General features: G+C 37.6%; 1 protein-coding gene across 4 annotated transcripts in view; it reads left to right on the top strand.

Moving 5' to 3' along the window:
• Positions 1–27,228, top strand: part of Efa6 (Exchange factor for Arf 6) — a 58,497-nt gene that overhangs the window by 26,390 nt on the left and 4,879 nt on the right. Inside the window, exons 2-12 of one of the 4 annotated variants that reach the window (XM_022058490.2) lie at positions 8,055–8,121; positions 9,694–9,747; positions 11,549–13,392; positions 14,777–15,045; positions 15,743–15,936; positions 16,464–16,656; positions 17,356–17,540; positions 18,536–18,764; positions 18,988–19,132; positions 19,543–19,686; positions 20,717–20,931. In XM_022058490.2, coding sequence (XP_021914182.1) covers positions 8,055–8,121; positions 9,694–9,747; positions 11,549–13,392; positions 14,777–15,045; positions 15,743–15,936; positions 16,464–16,656; positions 17,356–17,540; positions 18,536–18,764; positions 18,988–19,132; positions 19,543–19,686; positions 20,717–20,931 — 3,539 coding nt within the window. Of the gene's footprint in view, positions 1–8,054; positions 8,122–8,181; positions 9,337–9,693; positions 9,748–11,548; positions 13,393–14,776; positions 15,046–15,742; positions 15,937–16,463; positions 16,657–17,355; positions 17,541–18,535; positions 18,765–18,987; positions 19,133–19,542; positions 19,687–20,716; positions 24,682–27,228 lie in introns of those variants that run through there. The other 3 variants (XM_022058472.2, XM_022058482.2, XM_022058496.2) reach the window with 3 other exon arrangements.

Raw genomic sequence — 27,228 nt, 5'->3', positions numbered from 1 at the left:
ACGTTGTGATACCATTATTTCATCTCTGCTTCTTTGATGAAAATTATAAAGAAACTGTGGAGAGAGAAACTCCTTGTGGTGGTCAAAGATGCTTCCGGTTGAAGGCTTTTAGTGTTAACTGTGAGTGATGAAAGTTGATGGCGGTGTCTTTGTGCGTCCTAATTTTACGTCAAGCAAGCGACAGAATTTGAAACAGCTGTACAAGGACTTATAGGTTATAGGCCGACAGCTGTTCGGTATGTCGGCCATTGTGAAACTGATGTGATCACACGCTGTCGTCTGGATTTTGAGCCTGTTTCTGTAGGGATCACCACTAGAAATTGAGATTAACATTTTTGAAACTTTTTTTCATAGCACATTGAGCTCAGTGAGGCTGGGTAAAATTACGTAATGAAGAGTTTAATAAATTGTATTGTTTACGAGATTCTAGGAATCGAACTAAGTCCATGGTACACAGTTCTTCTTGAGAAGATAGTAATACACTCGGCTAGTCAGTAAATTTTTAGCCTCTAATGGAAGAATGTATGATAAATTGTAGTTTAAAACCTAAAGGAAAGAATACTTGGTGCACATAAGCGTACACGAGAGAATAATATTAAAGTGAATCTTAGAAAGGAGTTGTGGGATATGAAATGGATTCATCTGTCTCAGGGTATGGACCAGAGACTGGGTCCTGTGAATGCCGTAGTGAACTGTCTGGTTTGGTAAGAGGCGGGAATTACTTCATTAGCTTGTCAACTGCCACGGACTTCGCTTCATGTACCGTTCATTAGCCTTGATATTCATTTGTTGCTGAACAAATTTATGCCGCTAAAGATATATCGTATTGTATTGTCACATATCGAATAAAAGTTATAAATCTTACCTGCTGTATCGATGCTTTGTGTTATGCAGTATTTTTACGTCGAGTCATATTTGAAGGACGAAATGAAGTTTTCACGTGTTTTTCTCGATCTAGGTGCGAAAAACACCTTTTGGGCCCGTCTATGTCGTGTCCTACGTAGGAGTTAGGCAACCTGCATAACTGGGGTCATTGATACTCATCAGTGGGAACATATTATTATTAATTGTATTCTTGTTGTGATTGTTAATCCTTGGTCCAGCAGTCCTTTGCCTCTACCATCTCAAGGTAGATCATCGAGACCTCGGGAAAATTGGCACAGCCCCCCCGAAGGACGAAACTTCTTAGGACTTCCCCAGCTAAAATCCCCATGGCTGGTTCCACCCAGGATTTTTTTGTTTAGCCCTTGGGATTTTACCATGGTCTGAAGGATGCATTCTTTCTTTGGGGCCTTGCTCCCTGCGCTTTATATTCCTGGGGCTCTGCCCCCTGGGCTTTGGTAATAAATTTGATGCCCTTATTCATGTTGTTACTTTTTGATATGTATTGATATATATATATAGAGCTTAGCATGTAGGCCAACGTAAATTTATTTTTGTAAGAATAAAGCTTTAAAATGGAAAGCTGCTGTTATATTTTGTTGCTCGCTGTGGATTATACGAACCAGTCCCGTTATCCCTTTTAATGCACGCCCACTTCTGCTTCACAGTTGTATTAATAGGTTAATTAATCAAGTGGTAGGCCAGGATGTCGCATTTAGCTAAGTGGTGGATTGTTGTTACAGATCTATTACTTTATGGTGGCCTTCGACCTTCGCAAGAGGGGAAGGGTTGTAGGAATATTGGATGGGGGATATAGCAGTTTCTGTAGCAAGAGGAGAGGCAGTGGCAGATTGACTTCGTATCTGATGGATAATATTAATTTTTCATTGTGGTAGAACGCGGTACTATTACGCAGTATCTGTCTCTGTTCAATTTAACTTTTTAGTGTAATTACCATATGTTCTTGTTTTGAAGACTTAATCATTTTTAAAACGTGCCGTTGAATTAGGAACGGGTTTTCAGGGAAACGGTAACAGTACAGTAGGAATTGTCAATATTGAAAATAAAATTTCTTTGTTGTAATACCTTCTCTGTTTATGTTTTCATGACCAGTGTAATGGACATGGTATTCCTCGCGTTTTAGTTGTACGATATAATTCTTCGGCGTTGATTATTAGACGTCATCAAATGTAAGACGCATCACGATTTCAAAAATTTAAATAATGAAGTGAGAGATAAATGTTGAAAGACGATTAAATCAGCATACTTTTTGTAATTTAATCCCAACCTGTAACCAGATTCACCTGTACCCCCCCCCCCCTCCACTTTTCAGCGTAAATTGACAGTGGATGAGATGTTATAATTTCGAATACATTTTTAACCATTTGAAGCCTAGTTGTACCACCTGCTTTAACAGTCATTAACTTTGCTTGGGTTTTATGATTCTCAATGTAAACAGTGATTATTTCCTTAAACAGCATTAATTAGCTGATCTTTGTAATGGTGAGTAGTTGTGTTTTATTTGCGGTACGGACTAAATTCTTGAATATTATTCAGTTTAACCTCGGTTTCAAACCGTTAATGATGGATTAGACGAGTTTATAGATTCTGTTGTTACGTCTGACGGATAATTTGTCGGCAGGATTCATTTTGGAGACGACATCGTGTTTTACGTAATGTCGGAGTGAAATGTCTTTATTTTCGTAAAATCTTTGGAAATTGTGCGCATACTCGCTCGCCTGGCGGGTTGCCGAAGGTAGCAAAATCTAGGGGCAAGCGGGGGCCGTCCAGCTACTAGGACGGCGTTCGAAGGCATTGGTAGATTATTTCACCGTGCCTGGCGTTAGTATATATAGGTCGATGAGACCGGTTGGGTGTGACCTAGTTTTGGGAGGGAGTCGTCATTTTCCGTAATAACCCAGGACACTCCCACCCCCTTTCAATCTGAGACCTTTCATCTTCTCATCCACCAACAGCGATTTCATTGAAAGTCGGAAGTGCTTGAGTGAGACGTTTGGTTATTTCTCTTATGGCTGGCGTGGAGTGTAAGTGCTCTGTCTCTCTGTGGATCTTACATCTTGTGTTTGTGGAATTTGAAACGTCGTAGAGTTAAAATGGGGATTAGTGAATTTATTTCCAGATTGTAGTGTAATACGTCGGATAAGAAATGGTGTTAACATATAAACCTACATTCTGTTTGACATTCTTATAGTGAGTGTCCTACACGGATGATTTCTTAGTATAATAGGACTGTTTAATATCTCGCTGCTTATATGAGGTAAGTAATTTCAGAAATGTTTTTCTACACGTTTCTGCTGATATGTATTTAATATGGCAGTTTATGTTAATTATGTGATCCATATGGGTATGTCAGAAACGGCATTATATCGTATATGTTGACAGTGAAGTTACATCTGACGATTTAGTTTCGTTTCTAGTGCCCTCTGCCCCTTACAGTACAAAGTGAAATGGTTGATATTTTTGAACATCAGATTTGACAGTCTTAGAATGGTTAAATTAAGGGATATTGAGCTGTGATGTGTCAAACGTTGTACGCACAGGAGAAAGTAAAAAAATATTTAAGTGTCGTTTAATAACTAATTGGACAATGACGAAAATATTCACGAAAACTTTGGTTTAATTAAAATGACTGCATTGACTCTTTGAAGCCGAAGTTCATCCAATTGATATTTAATAATTTATTCCGTACCGCAAAGTAAACACTACATTTTACCATTACAAAGGTCAACTGGTTAACGCTGTAAAAGTAAATAATTCCTGTTTACATTGAGAATCATACAAAACTTATAAATACAAAGTATTTTGGTGGAGGAGGTGTATATAGTGGTCTCGGATTAAAAGCAGTTTATTTTTTATTTATTTATGTATTTAAGCTTTCATGTAACAAGCTGGTGTACCGTTCTTATTGAAGTCTAAGTTCTGCTCTCTGAAACAAAGATTGTCCAATTACTTATTAGGCTTAAAGTGGAACCAACTACGATAGCTTGCCGCAACATCAACGAACGAATTACCGGGACATGAGTTAGTCACAACGCAGGCCATGCTAGTAGGTAGGATCATTGCTCACTCTGTAGATACTATAAAGACACAGAACTTGCTTATTGGAAATATGAAAATCAGTCTTTGTGGTGTGGGATATTAACAGAAGTGAACTGGCACATTGGCAGGCTTTTGATGTGACTGTGATGAACTTTTGCTTTTCATAACAAAGGCCAGTAGGTTATAGGCCTTTGTTGAATGCTCGTGGAATTGACCTATGCAGTATCTAGGAGTTACGTAGATGATGCCGATTACCCATAAATTGTAATAATTTATCTAAAAGAAATTTTTATTTCGTGTGAGTTGCGAATTCCGGTCTAGAAGTTAGGTCGTACTGAAATGCAATGTTATCGAATCTGTCCTTGTATACACCCCTGTAACGATAAGGTGTTTTAATAATAATATTCCGTGTTGTGTTATATACTAAAATATTTCTCGTTTGCAAGATGGACAACTCCTTTCAGCTTTTGGTTATTACGTAAAGATGATTCTCATGTTTGCTGTGAAGTTATGATGGCGATACAAGAAAGTAAATGCAAAGCAATTCTAATTTTGTACGTTAACCTTCCCGGTTGTTATAACAACATGGTCGTTTATCTCCTTTTGCGCTGTGAGGGTTCCCTTGAACTTTGCTGATGACTGTCGTCTGTTAATAATTAAAATCTGCTTATACCCTCCGGCTGCTTTTACCTGTGTCAGAGCTGTACCCTGTTCTCATTCATTTTGTGTCGTGTACAGGGTCTGCGGATACTGGATTAAGTGTTAATGCAATATTGGGAAAAGTTTGTGCAAGAGTCACTGATACTTGGGAGTGATGTACTAGGAAAAGTTATAACAGATCTTAAGCTTTCGGAATGATTCATTGTAATTGTCGTCTCTGATTGTGATTGCTGAAATCGTATTGAAGCTGGATGTGTTTCCGACGTTTTAGAGGACCATACTGTCTCTATCTTCACTTGGAATTTTGATATATCATGTTCTGTTAAATTTGATGATGGTGATTGAGATTATAATCTTCGTGTTTACTTCTAGACAAGACTTTCTTATTTGCATCTAATGCAATTCGTGTTTTTCTTTGTGGTATTTACATTTTAGCTCAGTAATTACATACCATCAGCTCATACCGGTAGCTGATGTGTCCTATTTATAAAATATTGTGTTAGAATAAGCAGATTGGTTTGTTGGATGGCGGGGGTTGGCTCGGATCGTATAACCCACTGCTAGCTAAATGATGTCGATCGATCGTTCTCCCAGTATGTGGGTCTGTATTCCTTGTTCTCCACAGTAAGCTACGGGTCTTGGGAAAGCAAGACACCGGAGGTTGTCACCCTGTTGCCACTACCCCCATTGCAAGGTAAAAGACGATAGGGTCTTCATTTCCTCCGTTCGTGAAAGACAAATGTCTTCAATGCACCGGTTATGTTGATAATTGATGCAGTCACGAAATATTTATCTCTTCGTGATCATATACGCAGTCTTTTCCCTTGCGATTTATAGCGAAGGCCCTTTTCTGGAATTCGTGTGTTTTGCAACTACAATGAAGTCTGGTCCGATTAGGGGATGGAGTAACACTCAGAAATATAAAAATCCTTTTAAGTAGGATTTCAGTTTCTCACGGCGGTGAGTACGAAGATGGCTGTCTTCTGGGTTGTAGCGCCGTGTAGTCTGGTATAAGTTTACAAACGTTTCAGACGTCTCGCTCTGGGAGGCATCAAGGACCTCTGAAACGTTGATGAACTTCTACCAGACTACACGGCGCTACAACCCAGAAGACAGACATCTTCAAGAATCTTGTTTAAGTTGGGCTGGCAACCCTTGTGTAATCACCAGCTTCGGAGTGGATTTGCACCAGAAATATTAAAATATACAGCAATAATTTTATATTTTCGACTTGGTTTCCTGCACCAGTGTTTATAAAAAAAATTATTACCACGGTACCCGTCACTAGAATTCTCATAGATTTTGATTAAATAAAATATAGAGGAAACAAAATGTAAAAGAAGGCACAGTTTTTGTGTCTTTTTTGACTCTAGGATGGAAGTAAATGAAGTTGGATAAAACGTAATACAGCATAAAGAAGAAGAGTAGAATCTACTATAATCGCGGACCCCCGGTTGTAGAACACCATCTTAACACCAACACCGAAGGAAGAACGTAGGTTGGAAAGCGTATGAGAACAAAGTCCTGAGGATACTGGATTTGAGGTTCTCATGACGATGAAGACGTTTATGTTGGTTTTTCGGGTTGTAACGCCCTAGGAGGATTCCAGGGACGATTTATTCTCCGCTCATAGATTCTGTAAGCAGCATTTTCTTTCGGAAATGAACCGAATGTTACATTTTATTAAGAATGTTTCTGGAATGACGCAAAGCGTACATTTGAAGCTGCATTGTGTATCTTGCGTTTGTTCTTCGTAGCTAGAAAGGCAGTTTTGTTGAAGGCAGTATTTTGGTTTCCGAGTAAATGAAGTTATCGCTTACGTAATACAGTTACTCAAACCTAATTAATCATTTATCGCCGTTATTACGTTATCGTTTTCCAATTAAGTTTGCGGTTGAATGGTTTGCGCTGTATGTTGGTTGGTCGTTGATCGTTTGCTGTTTAGGGATATTGGGCCTTATGGGATAATATTTATGACTTTATATGTTTACTGATTTCGACTTTTCCGTTATTCCCGACGGGCAGTTTACTCTTTAAATACTAAAATGCTTTAATTGACAGATTATTTGCATTCCGTTACAGACTGTGTCTGTTGTTTATTTTCAGTGGAATCTGTTGGTGCGTTCTGCTACAACCGCAAAGCGAATATGCTATGGTCATTCACCTGGGCATGATAAGGCTTGCACATTTCGCTTTGTTGCCTTTTTCTGACCCATTTGTGTTACATAAATGACTTTGACATGCTTTATCTTGTAATTAAACGATGTATTAACGAACGCTGATACACTTTTTGTTTGTTTCGTTGTAATCTTTTGGATGGAGTGATATTTATCGCGTTAACGATCTGTTTAACTGGTGCGGTTTGGTGATTATTTGGCAGCAAAACACGTCCCATGTGTCGTCAGCTCTGAAACGCTTCGCCCGGAAGTTTGTCTTTTGGGAAGTTTAACTAACTAGCAAACTTTAATAACGTAACCAGAAGATCAAAATAGTTGATACCAAACCCCTACATTGACCATTAGGCTATCCTGGACCATTTTTAGTTTATTATATGGTAATACACCTTATTTCTTATATGATTATTATAATAATACTAAAATGCTGAGTCCTTTTGAACAAACCCCGGTCGCCCAGTCCGTAGCCAGTCACTATACCGACTGAGCTACGCCGGCTCTAACATTTTTAAAAATGAATTTAGGGTTAACATGTTACTATAGAAATGTAAAATATTTTCTGCCTTCTGAAAATGTTCATGGGAGAGATTGATAAGGTGATATTTTGAATTTATTTTACCTTAATTCTGTGACAATGTTTTGTATTGTACAACGCACCAATGTATTTAATGACACCCCCCCCCCTTACATAGCTTCCTGTTGCCACCTTTGCATCCACAGCACATACTTATGCTATGGACTTATTTATATTTAATACGAGTAAATTATGTATATATAATGACCTTTGACCTATTATACTCTCGGCTGACCTTTCCCGGCATGTTGTTCTTCCGATCATGCTGCCGAACCTGGGATGATCGTAGAATCACAGACTCCCGTCCGCTAGGCAGCTCCAAAATCGATAATATCTCTCGTATCGTATCACGACTTCGATCGTTCAGTTTTGTGACTCCTTCATTGGGTTTAATTCTTCATAAACGAAAGTGCGAGATCAGTTGAACGATTTGTACTCCCGGGTTTAGTGTACTCTCAAATACAATTGTAGTATTTTTTCAGGATGAGTAATGAATAATGAATTGGAAAGGATATGAAAGGACGCGGTCGTGGTCTAGTTTGAAGTATTGTCCCATCATTTGTTTAAGGTCTGAAGAAAAATACGAAAAATTTCAGTCGTAGTAGCCGGTCTGCAGGCCGAGATTTGAAGGTTTTAAAGCCGGTGGTATATATTTTTAATTGGCATAAAGAGAAAGGACTTATATTTATCTTATTTTTTCACAGGTGGAGGCTGGTGATGTAATTTTGAAAATTAACGAAACTGACGTCAATCGATTCAGCACAAAAGAAGGTAAACAGTTCGATCTATTTTTTAATAAAGTATCCGTACGAGTAATATGTACGAGGTCCTTTTGTCACATGGCAGTTCCTTGTCGGTATTTGTGGACGAAAATGTGCAGTTATAATTTTCTGATTTCGAATTTTGACAAGGTTTTTTTTATGTCGAATTTAATTTACTTGTTTATGCTTGTATGATGATTAGTAACCTCTAAGAATGGTTATTATTATTATTGAGTGTTCTTTCTGACGACATGTCCATTGCTCTGCCCAAAGAGAGCTCTCCAGTTTTCCCTATTCTCAGCTTCTCGTTTTAATTCCTGGAACTTCATCTTCTTTCCTTGTTTCAGATCGTCGGTTAGCTGTATCAGTCTTCTTCCCAGTAAAAAACCTTAAATGAACAATAAAGTTGTCGATCGCAATTACCAACGATATTTACGAAAAAAAGACGAAACAATAAAATAATACTGCTACTTGGAATGTTTCAGATAATATCAAAAGAGCAGGCCACAGAAATTGGCTCTCAAGCAAAGAGATAAACATGAAAAGCATAAACAGTTAAAATAAATGCGCGTGACTTATGTTTCAAAGTAGTTGTACTTATTTATGAGATTGTGTCTCAGCAATTTTTCAGGTTGTGTTTTCCGTTATATGAATCGCTGTTGCACGTGAGTTTAATACAGATGTTGGCTGGGAAACATTTGTAATGTTGTGACTGTTGGCTGCAGTGTAGTATATTAAAATTGAACCTCATATTAACCAGCAGGTAATTATTTTTACACCGCGGCAGGAAGATTCTTCCTAGAAGCCACTGTTAAAAAATGTTATTTTCACTGACCGAACGCGTCTTATTGACAAGACATTAAGAAAGTAAAGTTATACGCCATGTAGGCGCTTGGAGGAGAGAGGTATTATAGTTCCTACTCAGTCTTAACCTCGGCACCAGATGGGGGATGAGTGGTCACGCTCCGGCCGCGCTTTTTTGCACTTGATTCGAGGTTCCAGATGGCAGTATTAAAATGCAGAACATGACGTAGGTTGGTACAGTTCGGTATTTCAGGTTGGTAGGATGTGTTATTTTCTGTGGAGAGAGCAGATTGAGACTTCTCGACAGATCGAAACATGTCACCGTATTTATTGTTATAACTTTGTTACGATAAGAATAAATAAGGTTTATTCTGTATGAGGAAAATATCGACAATGTTCTTTTATGACACTGTAAAGAAAGGTATTCATTCTTGTACGAGACCTACTCTTTTGTCCCGCGTAATTAACCATCTGTTACTTTATTGCAGTGCACGCGTCTGCTATTATCGATTAATTGGTCGTGTTATAAACATTTGTATGTTCAGTAGATCGAGTTTTCAGACCGCTGTGTTTATGTTTAATGTCCCTTTCCGCTTGAGTGCGTGTGTTTGTGTGTATGTATATTGGAGAGTAAGAAAGTAAGAGATAAAAAAGTGACAGAGAAACATCTTAAATTGTATTGCCTCTTAACAATTCTATTATACTCAAGACTACTATAATTTCTAAAGGATACTACATAATGTAGAATCTTACAGGTTCTCTTCATGTTTACTTACAGTCTTGAAATGTTTGCGGTTATCTGCTGACCCTGTCACATTGAGATTGAAAAGAGGTAAGGTAATATTATAGAAATACAGAATGTCCCAAAAAGATGTATACACATTATAACACGGAATGTTAACCTGTGCTTGATGGAGATGACATGTATCAACAAGAAGAGTCGCCCCCACATTACGGTCGTGATGTCACGACCTGTATTGACAACACTTGTCCCGACCCATGGATAGGACATGGAGGATATGTCGAGGACCCTCAATGATCACCAGGTTTAACCCCACCTGACTTCCTCTTGAAGGGGTTGCTTGAAGGTCGCAGCATACTGCACAAAGCCATCAACACTTCCAAGAGGTCCTGTTGAGTCAGTTGTGCCACGAAGCCAGCAGTGGTCATGCCCAACATCTACACTAGATTCACTAAGTGCCAATGTTGACGTATGTAATGATTTAGTTTATTAAAATATTTTTCATTTATTGAGTGTGTGTATACATATTTTTGGGACATGTTATACATTATTTGTATAATCTAACATCTCTAACTTGAATAAAAAGACCAACTTAACTATTTTATGCATTATTATTTCCTTCTGGCAGGGTGGTTTTGCTTTTTTCTTGCTTCGGACTGAGAATAGTCTTCCCATTGGACCCAAGGGCAAAGGAAAACCTGGTGGTACTAGTTTTGAAAGCTCCTTGTAATTTTTGTTATATTTAAGAATATTTATTCAGAAATGACTTTGTGAGGGGTGTGGATATGATCCATTAATTATGGATGTCAGCGCCACAATAGATCCGGGATTTGAGAGCCTTCAAGTATCTCAACCCTCAGTTACAGCATTCGAAAATGGTGGTGGGAGAAGTTTGTGTTTGAATTACATCCAGCCGTAATATTAGAATGATATTTGATGGTATTAAGGACATTGGTCTTTTGTGCATTGCAAGTAGAACGAGGGTCTGTTCGTATGAAACATTTGCTTTCTTCCAATTTACATATAAGGCTCTTTGCGGGATAATACTGTATGAAAGAACTGGTCTGTTATATTAGTTTTGCGGGTAGAGTGTTTTAGAAGAAAATGAAAAAAAATTTGGATCCTGGAGAGATGAGGTAAAGCACTGAGGAAAGTGACATAATGAGGGGCTTTGTGATTTATACTTATTACAGGTATAAATATACACATATTCAGTTTTGTACATATTTATCATTCTCACTGAGTGACGTTTATATTTGTGATCAGTGCCATTGTTTATTTTTCAAAAATTCATCTTGTGTTCAGTAGGTTTTATGTGACTTCTTGTTGAACATGATTTTTGTGGGAAAAGCTCATGTGGAATGCATCAACTAGAAATTGTCGGGTGTGAAGACCTTGAGGTTTACATGCTTAATTTGTTGTACCGCAAAATCATAATTTATTCATCGCCCTGATGACGGAGGCAGAATGACCTCTGACACGTTGGTTAACATCGACCGGACTACACGGCACAACAACCCAGAAGACAGAAATCTTCATATTCACCGCTGTGAAAACCTCAAATCTTACATTCATAATTTTAGGTTTTTGAAAAGTTCTTTTATTTTTTGCAAATATTTTGTTAAATATATTTCAATTTTAGAATAGATTGTTGATTGACATTTTTGACTGTTTCATTTTATGGTGGAATGTCTGTTCGTTACTACATTCTTTGCCACTAGATCACATAAAACATAAATGGAAACCACAGAATGCATCCTAAGCAGTTACCAAGAAAAGTGGTTTACATGCCATTTTTGGTTGGCCTTTTTGTAGAATGTGTATATATTCTTATCAGAACTTTCATAATAGAATTTTTTGAGTTTCTAATTAGTGACATGATATGTTGCAGATCCTGTGATAAAGGCACGTGTACGTCACTATTTGTCATCACCCGAACACCCAGATGAAGACTTAACAGAATTAATTTTAAGCGAGCAACAGAACTTATGTAACAACAGTGTTGCCTTAGCGGCACCGACAGGTTCTAGTAATCAGCACCCTCAACAAGAACAGTGTCAGCCTTTACTGTCTAGTTCCTCACCTTTGTCAGATACCAGCAATGGTCAGACAGGAGACTTCCATTTTCAATCACCGTCTTCTCCTCCACAGCAGACAACGAGTAATGGAACTTGTAGTTATGCAACATGTTCAGAACTGGAAGCACTTCTTCCTACAGGAACACAAGATGGTAACAGTTCTGTTGACAATTTTGAAGAAGGTGAAAGATTTCAGTGGGAACCACTCTTGGGTAGTGACAAATTTTCGAGGCCGCGTCCTCCTCGGTTTGAAGCATTCATGATGACAGGGGACTTAATTCTCAACCTGTCCCGAACTCAACAGAGTTCTGGGTTGTTCCCCAAGCACCAAAAGAAAGTGGATAGTTTAAGGTATCATCACCATTATCATCATCATTACAATCACCATCATCATCATAATTCAGTACCAACAAGTCCCAACGAGATGGAGATGGGGCACAGGAATCATCACTATAAATCAGCATCTGCACCACCAGGAGGTACAACTTCAGCAGGGACATCTCCTGTTGGCCTCAACAAACGAGACAATAGCGTCTGTAACCAGCCAAGTTGTACTGGATCTTCTTCAAATCCAGACACTAAAAGTTCATCATCTGTGTCTACATCTGCATTTCCTTATCACCACGCAGTTGGTGGCTTTGTAAGAACGTCTCGATCAGAAGACCATCTCCAGTTCCAGAAAGATTCTTCCATGAGTGCAGTTGATATAGACATTGATGAGGACGTGACATCTTCTCTTAATACGCTCCTGGACACTCGACAGGATAGTGGTGGAAGCAGCAATAATGTGGCGCATCCTTTGGGGGCTGGTGCAACAGAAACTACTACTAATAATGACCGGATAGTTTGGACATACAATGCTCCTATAGTATCTTCACCTTCTAACTCTGGTTCGGATAACTCGTGCTGTGGAGGAATTTCCTCAGTGGCATCCAGATCAGGGTCTTCTGCTGCTTCCAGATCTGCTTCTTGCACATCCTCAGAGGGTATCAGTCCGCAGAGGTCATTGTCTCCAGCCTCTCCAACTTCAGTTTCTTCATCGGTGATGTCAAGCAATTCCAGCTCGCGGAAGATCCCGGTGCTCATTACGGGGGCGGCAACTGGACCTGTAGTAGACTCCGCGTCATATCTTCACCAACCTAACGGAGATCTGAGCCAGTCAGAAGCAATTTCTAACATTTCGAGTCCAGATTTCCAGGAAGAGGAGACCCTTGATATTCTTAGTTCAAGAGATCTGATGGAAGTTAGTGACCCTAGTGACAGTGATTCTACATTACTAGTTAGTGATCGGACTCCAGCGGCAACTGTGATGAACAATAATAACTCCCAGCAATTACATCATCTTAATAACAATAAGAACCAGAATCCATCATCTGTTTCAACAGATGGTGTACATCTTCATAGTAATGTGGTTGGGCAAGGTTCTGCTGAACATAGGATTGTTATTCAGGTAAAGGGACCTGATAAGGACGGTAATGTGCTGAGGGCACCTGGTAGTCCTAGAGGGACTAGGAAAACACATCGAGGAGGGGGTTTACCTCCGCTAGCAGGTAGAGAATTGGATTTGCTCTACAGTGGGCTCTCTGCTCAACAACCTTCAAGATCACCTTCAAGTTTGAGCTCAGGAAATGTCACGCCGGAGCTTGTCGGATATCAGGTAATACAATATGTATTTTATGTATTTCAGAATCTCTTATCTTCCTTGGTGCTTAATTACACACCACAGCATGAAGGCATGAGTTGTGAATGGAGGGAGATGTATAGCTCCATGCATTCTTAGTATAATGACTAGGCAACAGGCCGGATGACGGATTAGATTCCCAAGTGGGGCAAAGCATTGCTCAGGGGTCTACTCAGTCTCTTATCTAATGACTATTCAGGGTTCGTTTAATGGGAGTGAAGTAACCAGTGTGTGTGTGTGTGTGAAGGAGACCCTTCATCTCTTTCTAGTCCCAAGGTTAAGTTGTTTTGGTTGTGTTGTAGATGGGGAGGATAATAATGAAATGGTTCATAAAGATAAAAAAGTGTACATGTGGATTGGATTGATCTGACTCGTAGTAGATACCGTTGTCAACCTCCTGTGAACACAGTAATGTAAACTTTAGGTTCCATACAAGACGTGGAGTTTGTTGTCTAGATAATTTGATTTATTTTCTGAGCTTTACCAGAATTCTTCTAGAAATTTAGGTATAGGATTATCCATAAGTCTCTTTCTCAAACCTTGGTAGGGTGTACACATGTATGTTGGATAGTTAGATGTACAAATATACTCACATGTTTGATTTCCTTATCTCTGAATTGTTTGTATTCCTCAAATGATAAAAACACCTGGAAAACGGTATTGCAATAACATTACAGATTAAATTGCACTCAGTTATTCTTAATGTCAGTAGAGAAGTGGTAATAACAGGACATATTTCACAGCACAATCCATTTATTTGTATGAGGAACTGTACTTTCTTGACACCCTTTAATACATTTTATTTTGTTAAGGCTTTAGGTTGGACATTTAACCAGTAGAATGATCTGCATGTAAAGTAAGTGTACACATGAAGGTATTGTATGGAAACATGGTAGACAGTATGAAGATGGCTGTTTTCTGGGTCATAGCACTGTGTACTCTGCTGTCTTCTGGCTTGTTACCCCTTGTAGTCCGGTAGAAATTTACTGACATCTCAGAGGTCCTTGCTGCCTTCATTGACCGGATGGTGGAGGCAGCAGTAAACGTCAGTAAACTTCTACCAGACTACACGGTGCAACAACCGAGAAGACAGCCCTCATCTGACTCACCACCATGAAAACCTCAGATCCTAATAAGTTACTGATATTTGAGAGGTACTTTCTGTCTCTATCATCAGGGTGAGTAGGGGCCCTAGTGATGAAGGCAGCACGTATCTCTGAAATGTCAGTAAATTTCTGCCAGACCACTCGGCTCAACAAACCAGAAGACAGCCACCTTTATACTAGCCATTGTGATATCGTACTTAATAGACAGTACTTGCATTCCTTACAAGAGCCAAAAGTAACAGTCTGGAATGTAGTTGCCTTATAAACACCAGGAGCTTCGAGAGTCGGAGGATGAGTTGCCAACACTGAGTGAGGATGCAGCTCTGCTCACAACTATGCCAGGAGCAGGAAAGGCTACATCACCTCCCTTGTCATCAGAAGATGAGAGTGACATTGAAAGTCTTCACAGCTTCCACTATAGTCCCAAGGCAGTGGACATCCCTTCAGCTGTCCGCCTTGCCAAGAGACTGTATATGCTCGACGGCTTCAAAAAGTCTGATGTATCTAGACATCTCAGCAAAAAGTAAGTCTTTAAGCTCTTCATTAACAAACTCCTCGTTTTTTGAAAGGGAACGAAGTTCATTATTAAAAAAGTCATTATTTGAAAACTTACATCATATTAATGGCATCGTGCCAGAAGGGTGTATCAGAATATTTGGAGATCAAAGATTTGGCCTACAGCTTCTATCACAAGTAGTACAGTGTGTTGTAAAAACTGCAGTAATTAACTCTTTAAATCCCAGTTGTAAATATATGTACCCACAACTCTGCAACTCTTCATTTGCCTACAGAGTGTATTTATGGGTGTGAACAGCAACTATTTTCTTAAATAGCATTTACCGACTTATATTTGTAATGGTGAAGTGTTGTGTTTTCTTTGCAATATGGACTGAATATTTGTGCATCTGTTAGATAAGCTTTAGCATCAAGGAGTTAATATTGTCTATGCAAAACATGCTGTTAAATTAGTGTTGAATTTTTTAATATGAATTTTTCATAAATTAAATAATTTTCCTTCTGTCACTAAGAGGTGATAAGATGTAGCAGATTTATCACAAATGGAGAATAGATTTAGTTAATGCCATTCCACCAGTTTATTTAATTGTGGCATTCTAAATATGATTAAACATTTCTGTGTTCATCACAGATTGTATAAAATGTAAGATGATATAATTAAGTGTTGATATATTACAGAAATCTTTTGTCAACTTTTCTTCCAGCAACGACTTCAGCCGCGTGGTGGCAGAAGAATACCTCAAGTACTTTAGCTTTGAAGGTGACACCCTAGATATAGCATTACGTAAATTCCTCAAACAGTTCAGCCTCACGGGTGAAACCCAGGAAAGAGAACGAGTTCTAGTTCACTTCTCGAAACGTTTCCTAGACTGCAATCCGGGAACTTTCAATTCGCAAGGTACTGTTTATTGAAAGCGTCATTTATCATCAAGTATTTGGTGCTCCCCTCCTGCTTTGTGTTAAACAGATTCTGGGTTGAATTTTCAGCCTAGAGATTCTCCGTCCAGTTTGAGGCTTTTGTCACTTTTCCTCTCTTGTTCCAAGCAAATTCCATTGTATGACTAACAGTCATTATATGCAAGGTTTGTGTTTCTGTGAATCATCATATATATTTAAAATGCATAAAACAGGAAATATATAGCTTGTGTACGGATTTTCTGAGTGATACATGATGAGCTGCCTTAGCTTCTAGTTCTGAGATTGTAAGTGGTGAGGCACATCAGTAAAACTGCCTGCAACTAAGTGGGCCTCTGTAGCAGCTTCTAATTGGCTACAGATAGGATGGATATTGATACTTCTCATGATACTGAAAGATAACCATGAATAACAAAAGTGTGTATAATGAGAGTAATCTGTGTTAACCGTAAATTAAAATCTATGATCATTTTTTTCCGCACTAAGTATGCTGAACAATGATGTCAACAGATGCTGTTCACACACTTACATGCGCCATCATGCTGCTCAACACCGATCTGCACGGACAGAATATAGGACGCAAGATGACGTGCTCTGAATTCATAGAAAACTTGTCAGAGTTGAATGATGGGGAGAACTTTCCTCGTGAGGTGCTCAAACATCTCTATCAGGCCATCAAATCTTGTCCTCTAGAATGGGCACTGTAAGTTGCGTTTCATGTTTTTATATCAAGGACACAGTGTGAGCTCACTGTTTTGTGTCTCACACAAGAGGACGTGCAATTCAACACCAGTAGTAATCTTCGGGTTACCTTTCTTCTTTTAGAAGGACTTACCCTTACAATTATTTCTGAATGACCCTTATATTTTAAAGAAAACTTTATGTGTTCTGGGCCACCTAAGAGGATGACTGTTTCTAGGGTATGATGCAGTTTTACGAGTCTTTCTAAGAAAAAATGCATCACATACTGTAATGTTAAGACTTGCAAGGAATGCAGGAAGTCCGACGCTATCCTTCCTTCTTCACCCCACTTCCTCACCCCGCAAGTCTCAAGATTACATTCGCCAACTATAGTTGTACTGTTATATTTTAATTTTCTTTTAAAGAATTATAAAATTTACTCATGGTGCACATGTGGCAGTGAGAAGTGCATTTATTTGACACGTGTGCATCTGTAATTAAATTAAGGTTTAGAATATTACATAATTACATGAAAATACTTTTTCTCCCCTGGCACCTTAAATTAAGCCGTAACCAATTCGTTTCCATATACTTCACAATTAATTATTTATTACTAATCCTGTCATCCAGTTTGCGCTATTGGCAACATTGTTAAACAAACCACAAATAAATAAAGACAAAAATATTAATAAATGTCAGTGAAATTGGATATATTTTATAGGGATGATGAAGGTGATGAATGTAATTCAGTTCTGCAGCAGCAATCAAAACAGTCGACGGAAAACCAGCAAAACTTGGCTGCCAGTAGTAATCCATTCCTTGATGTTCCCAACGCTGCAACTGCAATAGAATACAAGAAGGGCTATGTGATGCGGAAAAGTTGTATTGACCCCAATGGAAAGAAAAGTAAGTTTTTCTATGATTAATGTGACATATGATCTGCATATGGAACATGAATAGTGAAAGGAGTGAAGACAGCTCAGATCTTGGAGCATAGCAGAACTACTAACATTGTATTGGTGACTGCATGGTAAGATGTGGCACAGTCCTCTCCACAACCTTGAGGCATGTTTACAAGTATCAGCCAAATCTAAGACCCTGTGTAACATTTCTTAACGTAGTGCTGTTTTATGGCCAGATTGGTCGAGGGGGAGAGGCAGACTAAGACAGGTACCCTGGTCCTCCAGGCTGGAGGTTGGTCGCAAGGCTAACAACCTTGCACAGTAAAAAGGAAAATGTTTTGAAACCTCAATCAAAGCCTCGGACAGAAGGACCGAATGGAAGAGGAAAATTGAGGAGGCCATAGACCGAATACGGATCGGAGAGCCATAGAATAAGAAGAAGAAGCTTGGAAGTAACCCCATGTCGGCTGTCCATGACTGCTTGTCTGTTATATTCACGGCCACAATCTGAGGACATGCAATACTGTGTTGACAACGAACCTGCTTAATGTAGAAATTCATTTTAACTTAATGACTAAATATTATTTAGGCAATTTTCAGTTTCAAAGGGTTAAACGTTTATGTCAGAGTTGAGTGGTTAGCATTATTGCTTTCTATTTCGGAGGTACCAGGTTCAAGACTCGACCTACAGATCAGTTTGCATGAGGTTTTTAGTTTTTCCTCATTCCCTCCAGGTAAATGCCATGATTGTACTTCAAAATAGGTGTGACCACTTCCTTCAACACCATTTCATTTTCATTATTCATTAATCATCTTGTCATTCAGTGCAGTATAGTCTGAGTTAGTGACTATTGTTCAACATACCAAACACTCAAATAGTGGTTAAATAATTGACACAGATACTTTGTGAAATGAATGACTTGTGCGTGGGTAACTATAAATATATTTTGTTGTACTTGTAAATAGGAAACTGTGTGATATTCTTCTCCTTTTGTTCAGCTCCATTTGGTAAACGAGGGTGGAAAATGTTTTATTGCACGTTACGTGACATGGTGCTCTATTTACATAAAGATGAACATGGTTTTCGAAAAAGTGCGTTAAGCGACAACTTGCACAATGCTATTCGGATCCATCATGCTCTAGCTACAAAGGCATCGGACTATAATAAGAAACAACACGTCTTTCGGCTGGAGACGGCAGATCAAGCAGAATATCTGTTCCAGACAAGGTAATTGTCAATTTTATGTTGTCACTCACTCCCACAATAAAAGAAAACTATGTTTATCATGGTCCTTCATTAATTTCACAGTGATAATTTAATAGAATAAAGTGGAATAGTGAATATACACAAATACTGGTACTTATTCTGGTTTTTATATTGTTCAGACTGTGCTAAATACATTTTACTCTGGTTCGACTTTACTGATTGTGAAACTGTACTTGCTTCACAGTGACTCGAAAGAACTTCAGTCATGGATTGATACCATCAACTTTGTGTGTGCAAGCTTCTCGGCTCAACCTCTTGCTGGAGCCGTCGGTTCACAGCGAAAGTTTCAGAGACCTTTGTTGCCTTGTAGTCATAGCAAGTTAAACTTAGTAAGTAACTTTATGCTATGAATAATTTGAATTTTCTCATTTTTCTCCTGGTTATAGTTGTCTGGATTTTGATGTGTTAAATAAAGTAATTAAAAATACATTTCTTGAAAGCCTTTGCATTTGTTGTAGGGGAAAACCAGACTTGATAGCTTCTGGCAGGGTGTTGGTACTATGGAACAAGGTCAAAAGTTGTTGACCTCTGGCAACTGTGATTACAGTCATGAAGGTCACAGGTTAAATTCTGATGTACATTTAAAAATTGTTACATTTGTACTTATTTCTTGCCATGTTCTTTGTCAGGAGCTGTTTTGTCACATTCATTTTGTTGTATGGTTTAATGTTCAATTGATTAGATAATATCAATATATAATTGATGAAGAGTAAATTATTTGTCATAATTTTTTCAAAAGCGAGAACAGTTGCGTGACCACGAAGAACGCGTACAGAGGTTAGAGGCAGAACTGGAAGACCACCGACGACACCCGCCTGAACGTAGCGCCAAGTCGCTCAATATTCAGAACTACAAGGAGAAGGATGTCTACCTGCACTATGAGGTAAGGGCATGCATGTTGTATTTGCTGGGTTATGCAGGACTATATTGAGAAGTTACAGACTTGGTTTGTGATATTGACATTTCTTAATGTGAAATGTACAAGCAACTGTTTGCTCGTTTGTGTGTGATATCCAGTTCGAGTCAGATTTTATATTACAGTCTCACCAGAATTTGATGGTACACGTGTTCTTGGAACAGAACTCTGAAATAAAACATGCAATTGGTAATGGCAATTGGTCAAAGCTGTTTTGAGTTAGCTGAATTGAGCACTAGTGTGTAGGATAATCAAATCCTGACTTCAATGTAGTGCCATATAACACAATAGTTTACAGCCATTTAGTTACTTAAGTACTTAAAATTACAAAATTATTCATAATTTATATGCAAGTTGAAACTGAGCATAAATTTATTTCAGTCAGTTGCATCGAAACATGTGGTTATTTGTGTTCCTCGTAAGCATTGGTGTCTACGCTCAGAAGAACAACATTGTTTTATGTAATGTAAGTAAAGTAAAGCCATCCTGTTACATGCCAGTGTTGGCACTTAGGGGAGAGGAGCTATAGCTCCCACTTATTCTCAACCTTGGCACTAAAAGGGGTTGCGTTGTCAGTAGCAAGCCTTGGCCATGCTTTACCCCTGGGAAAGAACCCCAGTACCCATTGTGCAGGAGGCTAGGTTAGCCGCAGAGCAGATCTGAATGTAGAGGCTAGAAGAAAATCCTCTATATAGATCAGATTGTACACAAAATCCATTTTCATTGTCATGTTGATAATACATTGAAGGTTTATATTTGATATCTTTACAGTTAAGAGGATATGAAATCTAACAATACATTGCAGACGTTCACAAGTTTGTCATGATTTTTGTTTAATATTTTCAGAATTAAAACGGTATAAAACCTATGCATATCTTCTTTTCTATTTGGAAGATATTGGTGATTGTAGATTTATCTCTCCACACTTAAAAAGAGTATAAGATCTTTACGTGTTGTCTTATTGGTAAGACGTGTATAATTTATGATTTCTCTACAGTTAAGGCGGTACAAAACCTACGCGTATCTGCTACGTTCTCGTATCTCTCAGTACCCAGAGCTGGTAACGCCACTTGCGGAGACTTGCATTGGTGAGGTGGATGAGAGTGGTGCTGTGACATTTATGGATGCGGCAGTAGCAGTGGTAGGGGGTGAAGTGGGTGGAATTATTCCTCCTTCAGTCCCTGACCGACGAGCCAGTCCCACCACCAATAGGTACAGTTACAGAGCTGCAATTTACAGTGGTACAGCAGGTGGTGCTGGAATAAACCATGACAATGGAGGGGATATAGGCTGACGAATGATGGGAGTGTTCTCAGCATGTGTACTGTGATGCCTAATGATAATGTGGATTATTTGGTTATTTCTTTAACTACCAGACTTGTTCTGTGTCCTTAAATGATGTCACACTTTAGCAAGGTGAAGTTGAGGCTGTGTTGTTACAAAGAGTATTTTTAATATGAAATGTGAGCTGGAAATTTGATTTTATATATATCTCATTTTCTTATTTTCTTTTAATACTGACGTTACAGTAATGAGGCATGTACATTATTTTTGATCAGGGCAGTTTTGTATACAATAATTGACTTTTTAAAAAAGTGTTAAATCAATTATCTTTACATATTTATAATTTATCCTCTTTATAAACACATTCTCAGTCTTGCAGTGAAATTCACCGCGAAATATTACTATGATTTCCACATGCTCTTGCGTGACAATAGGAATATTTTTTGAACAGTAAGTATTAGTTTCAAATTACAGTCAAACCTCGGTTCACGAACGCCTCGGATCATGAACAATTCAGTTTATGAACAAATTTTCTGAACACAAAGCGTCTCGGATGACGTACTGTGTCTCGAGTTACAAACATGCAAGCCGTCAACATCGTGGAGCGATAAGCTGGGAGTATCAGCGTCGGCAGTATTCGTAGAAGAATGATCCAGCGTGGGGCCAAAGAAATACAATGATAGCAGCAAAGTGAGAAGAGAAAATACCAATATCATGATAGATGTTAAGAAAGAAATCATAGCCAAACATGAAAATGGTTGTTCGTGTCTCTGATCTTGCTACTTTGATCCGTGAAATTTGTGCAAAATGGGGTGAGGTACAAAGTTTCGTGGAACGATATCACCCCGATAAAGCAGTAGCAAGCCGCAGCATAAACATTTTCAGTGATAATGCCGTGTCACTTTAGAAACATCTTAAAACGTAGACCAAAAAAAATCACACTGGGCAACTTTTTAGTGAGGCAGAGGCCCAGTGAGTCTGATGCAGAGTCGAGTGGTGCCAAGAGACAGAAAAAAGAAAAAGAATCCCCTTCCAAACAACATTTCACTTCCTCACCACCTTCCACTTACGCCGTCAACTCTCCTCCATACAGGTACGGTAAAACTAAATTAAATTTTCGTCTATATTTGATCTGCTTAGTGTTGTGTTTATCTTTTTTGTGATGGATTTAATGGTTTCCATTGATTTTGTGTTAAGAACTTGTGCACAAAGTACTGTTGTAAAATTTTAAATAAGCAATCATCTGCGGTCCAGGAACGGATTAATCCATTTTACATTAATTCCTATGGGGAAAATAGTTTCGGTTTACGAAGGACCTTCAGGAACGAATTAAGTTCGTGAACCGAGGTTTGACTGTATTGGTAATATTAATTGTAAGTTGCTATATTTTTCTGTTATAGACATATAAAGGCATCTGGTAACTCAATGTCAACACTTCACGATTTTATTCTTTAGGTTATTTATGAATGTAAGTCTGATTCTTGACAGTTTTGGAGCTATGGATAGAGATTCAAGATGATTTGGACACACATAAAACATAATTATAGTTGTACTTCAACATAATGAGGCACCCCAACATTTTAGCAGACACCAAAAACAAGCAATTGATTGATGGTTTGGCTGTGTTGATCTGCATAGTTGGCCGCCATGGTCGCTGGACCTCACACTGCTAGATTTCCATGTACAGCGTTTCATGAAAAACATGGTATATGAATGCAAAATACATAGAAGAGAGAAACTATTTCATTGGATTTTCAGTGCTGAAAGAGACACGTATGACCCTGATGCTCTTAAGGTTGAAGTCTTGACTTTCTGAATGTGAAATATCCACTGTTTTGCAACTTTGATGGATAAGTCCTATTCTCATGTGATGTTTCTAACTGGGAATGATATCTGAAATAAGATCATGAAGTAATGACATAAGTCACCAGATAACTTGTATTTCATCTCTATTAATTAAATATTTTTCCATATCTTGCTACCATGGCATGAAATTGACCACTTACCTCCAAATATTGGAACTGAATGGTTAAAAGTGGGAAATCTTTGATACAGTTTCTAGCCCAGAAGGCAGCTTTCCACACTGAGGGCACTGTGACTGTTGGAGATTATATTAAATAAGGTAGAGGTTGGCCTGAAGATGATAAATTGTGTTGAAACATGTTGCCAGTGAGTTAGAACATTTTATGCTTTTAACAGGTTTTCTATTGGTGGTCTGTAATAGAGAAATATAATTTAAAAATGCAACTGTAATGTTTTGTTATAAGATTGTGTTAGTTCTGGAATTTCTTTTATTAATAATAGTTGTTATAAAATCGTCTCAGGTGATCAACCACATCGGTGCTGATTGATACAGCTGATCACCCGAGTGTTACAAGCATCATACAAGCGCAGTGACTGTCATGTTTATTTAATAACATTTAACATATGTGACTGAATGGATAGTGATACAGTATACATTGAAGATGATAAGAAACCAGTCTTAACCTATTTTAAGATACTATCACACGATTTACCTATTGGGAATGAGGAAGGTCATAAAACCCTCTGGGCAGACATTTGAACCAAGGATTTTTCAAATACAAAGTATTAGATCAAACCATTCAATATTGGAGGTGAGTGTTGAGTTTTACGCCATGTGAGCAAGATGTGGTATTGCATTTAATTAATAAAGAGGAAATATACTTCACAGTGTGATATCATCTATACTTGCAGAATGTGTCTCACGTATCTTGGGCATCAACAAATTGAAGAAAAGCAGATGGTATTGAAAAATTGCAGTGTGGGGTTGTTTTTATTTTAACATCTGATTGATATTTACGAATTTATTCTATCATATAAATTTAAATATCTTTGCATCATCATTAAATTTATTGCACAGTACACCAGCATTAAAGAATGGCTTCTTTGATGTGCTCTTGCTAAAAAACTGAATTTATGTCTATAAATGTAGTGGTTACCTTAATTAAATGAGAAGTTTTGTTTATATTTCATTGTATATCAGCATATCTTAAAGTCTGCAGGATGTTGTGTTGTAATGATGGTGCAAATTGAGAATGAATTCTGTAAGGTGAGATTTATAACTGTGCTTTTCTTCTCTTCTAAGTGGGAAATAACTTTTCATGGAGCTTTATTCAGAGGTAAGACTTTGATGAATATGTTTATACAAAGTATAATGTTTGTCTTGTAATATGAAACATTTTGAAAGGAAGATAAGGTTTTGCTCTGGATAATGCTCCTTTTTATGGTCTGCAGTCACTTGCTGATAATCCTCCCTACTCTCATACATTATCTTTTGATGTGTGTACTAATAATGCACAATCAAATTACTTCTTAAGGTCTCAGATTGGGCGGATGTGGGATGAGGGTGAGAAAGATAAGCGATGCCTTGAAACGATGAGAATAGATTTAAAAAAAGTAAACAGTATCGTCTGCTTTGAAATTTATCCATGTATGAGTGAGGCATACAAACTGAAATGTAAAAGGGAAACTTCGGTTGATGACATGCTGCACTGTCGTGTGACAAGTTGTCATTGTCAATTTGTGTGTGTGCGTGAATGTGTTTCTTATGCTTCCTGCAACTAACATTGAGATGAAAGGCATGTGGTTGTACATAGGAAATTATTGTATGTATCAGAATTTTAAGAATAAATTGGATATAATTAGAGGAACAGATTATATACCATATAAATATTTGTACAGTATTAAGATTTACTTCCAAATCTTGTTGAAAGATTGATCAGGGAAAAAGTGTAATTGAAGACCTTCATTCTTCAAGAAACATAATCTGTATTAAAATATATATGCTTCGCTTTTTGTGGTGGAAGGAGGTGGTTTGAAACAGCCTGCTTGTTGGAGTGAGTCAGAAAGAACTGCCTATGATTAATTATATTGTAAATAATCCTCAGAAACATCTTTCTGTCTTGGGGAACTTTGACTCAGCAGAGAAGATCACTACAACTCGTCAGTAGATGCTGTTGTGTTGAAAACATGAAGACAAAGTAATAGTACCCTGTATGAGATTTTAGGTTCTCAGTGGTGAATACACTGATATTGGTCTTCTAAATTGCAATACCACGTAGACTTCTAGGTAGGTACAATCTTGAGGGCTGAAGGCAGAGGCAGTATGTTCCTACAAAATGTTTGTATCTACCTACAGGTCTACGTGGTATTACAACCCAGAAGATGAACATCATAATAAAAGTGATACCCTGTGATCTTCAGTTCTCATATGGGTTTATTTAACCGTAAAAGGCTGAGATGGTCATGCCTTTTCTGATTGAAAAAGTAATGTGATAACTTTTTCTGATGCAGCTATACTCAATGAATTAAAAAGAATGTTGAAAACCGATGAAGATTCGGTGTTCGTTAAACAGTTTTATTAATAGTAAGAATTATATAATATGTATTCAAAAAAATAATATCAACAGTTAATGCTGTGGAATGAAACAACTTTTGTAAAGTATTTCCAAATAGTTACATTTAATTATTGTCGTATTGGCTGAACTGTCATATGCAGTTGAAAGAGAGTTGCCCAAATCTCCAATACTAGAGCTGAGAAGAAAAGAATTTAGTTGTTGTATTCCAGCATTTATTGCCGTTTCTGTTTGTCTTTACTGATGATTCAGGTGACTTATGTGATTATTAAGTATGAATTATTAATACTTGTACATAGTGTAAACATAGGATTGTGGTAGTGACTAACTGCATGTAAATCATAAAGTAGAACAATTTAATATTGTTTATTTATTACAGGTATTGTTGCTGTAACGCTTATCAGTTTTTAGTGTACGATAAGATCTCTGTAAATCAAAATATATTCCAAGGTATGGAGTAACACCTTTGGCATGTGTACTATGCATTAAATAGGACTACAGATGTATAAATATTATCACAATAGAATGTTTCTTGATTGATGAAATTTAATAGGAAGTGTTAAATATAATTTGGGTTCCAAGTATAGCAGAACAAATTCTCTGAATAGTTCTGACAGTGATTGATTCTCTACGTTGTGATATTTGATATACAATCTGACCTCCCTTTACAGCAATTCATGTTTGAAAATTTTGCTCAAGCGGACTTTTATAATGATGGATTATTAGGATACTGTGGAACATTGGTAGAATGATGATGAGATAAAATCAGAGTATTTAGACAAAATGATTCCATAGTGCCACTTGAGATTTTATCCAGGTTTATGAAATATTGTAGATCATTTCCAGTTTTAGTTAATGTGATTATCAAAATTTCTCGAAATACTTAAGGTGGTAAGGATGTGCGAAAGTCAGAATTTAATTTCAAAGACGATATTCTCTGATTATAAGAAATGGCACCACATATTTTTTTAATTTCTTTACAATCAAGATGCATTATATTGTGCTTCTTCATTTAAAGTGTTCACACTGATTTTAATTCTTTGTTTTTTCTTATCAGTCTGTTTTACATCTCTGTATATTTATAATGTGTGCTGTTCATAATTTTTATGTAATTTATGATCTTTCAAGGTATTTTCTGGTGGTGGTTTCATTTTCTGAGGAGAACAATGATTTGATGTTTTGCATGTTATTTTCGGCATGCCAGCATTCCTTCTTATAACGTAATACACAAGTTCATCTCTCCTGTAACAGAGCTTTCAACTGTGTGTTTAAAATTAATGTTATCATTTACATCATCACTGTATGATAAGCACTCCTGATTCGTAATCCCAAGTCCGGATCTCAGCCCAGAGACTGGCTGTTCTGCTTGAGGTTTTTAACTCCCTTTCCTCTGTCTCTCCAAGAAAATGAGTGATAGCACCTCAGATTAGGCCACGACTGCTTCCATATCCTTCCCAACTCGATAATTAATTAATTAATCATCCCATAATTTGATGCTGTATTTTGAGTACTGCCGACAACATTAAAGAAACCACAAGTAAATAAAAATGTAATAATTATTATTATTAATGCCTGTGTATTTAGTCACATGATAGCAACCAGATCCTGTTTATTTTAATTTTAAAAAATTGTATTCATTTAAATGTTTTACCAGAGTATGGTTTTCTGAATGTTGGACTGGTTTTAACAATCCTGTTTCAGATTAGTTTATTTGAACACTTGACAGGCCAACAGGGCAGAAAGTTATGTCTGTGAATTTGGACTGTGTCAAGGGCTAAGTTTTGTTTGCTGAACTATTTTGCGAAGGTGGAAAGCTGTAGTAAACTCTCTGAACACAGAATAGGCATGG

The sequence above is a fragment of the Zootermopsis nevadensis genome, unplaced genomic scaffold, assembly GCF_977971745.1.
Source record: "Zootermopsis nevadensis isolate Lab colony 2312 unplaced genomic scaffold, Znev_1.0 Znev_ptg000012l, whole genome shotgun sequence".
NCBI classification, from domain to species: domain Eukaryota; kingdom Metazoa; phylum Arthropoda; class Insecta; order Blattodea; family Termopsidae; genus Zootermopsis; species Zootermopsis nevadensis.
The sequence above is the reverse complement of the archived record's forward strand: the minus strand, read 5'-3'. Positions and strand labels throughout refer to the sequence as shown.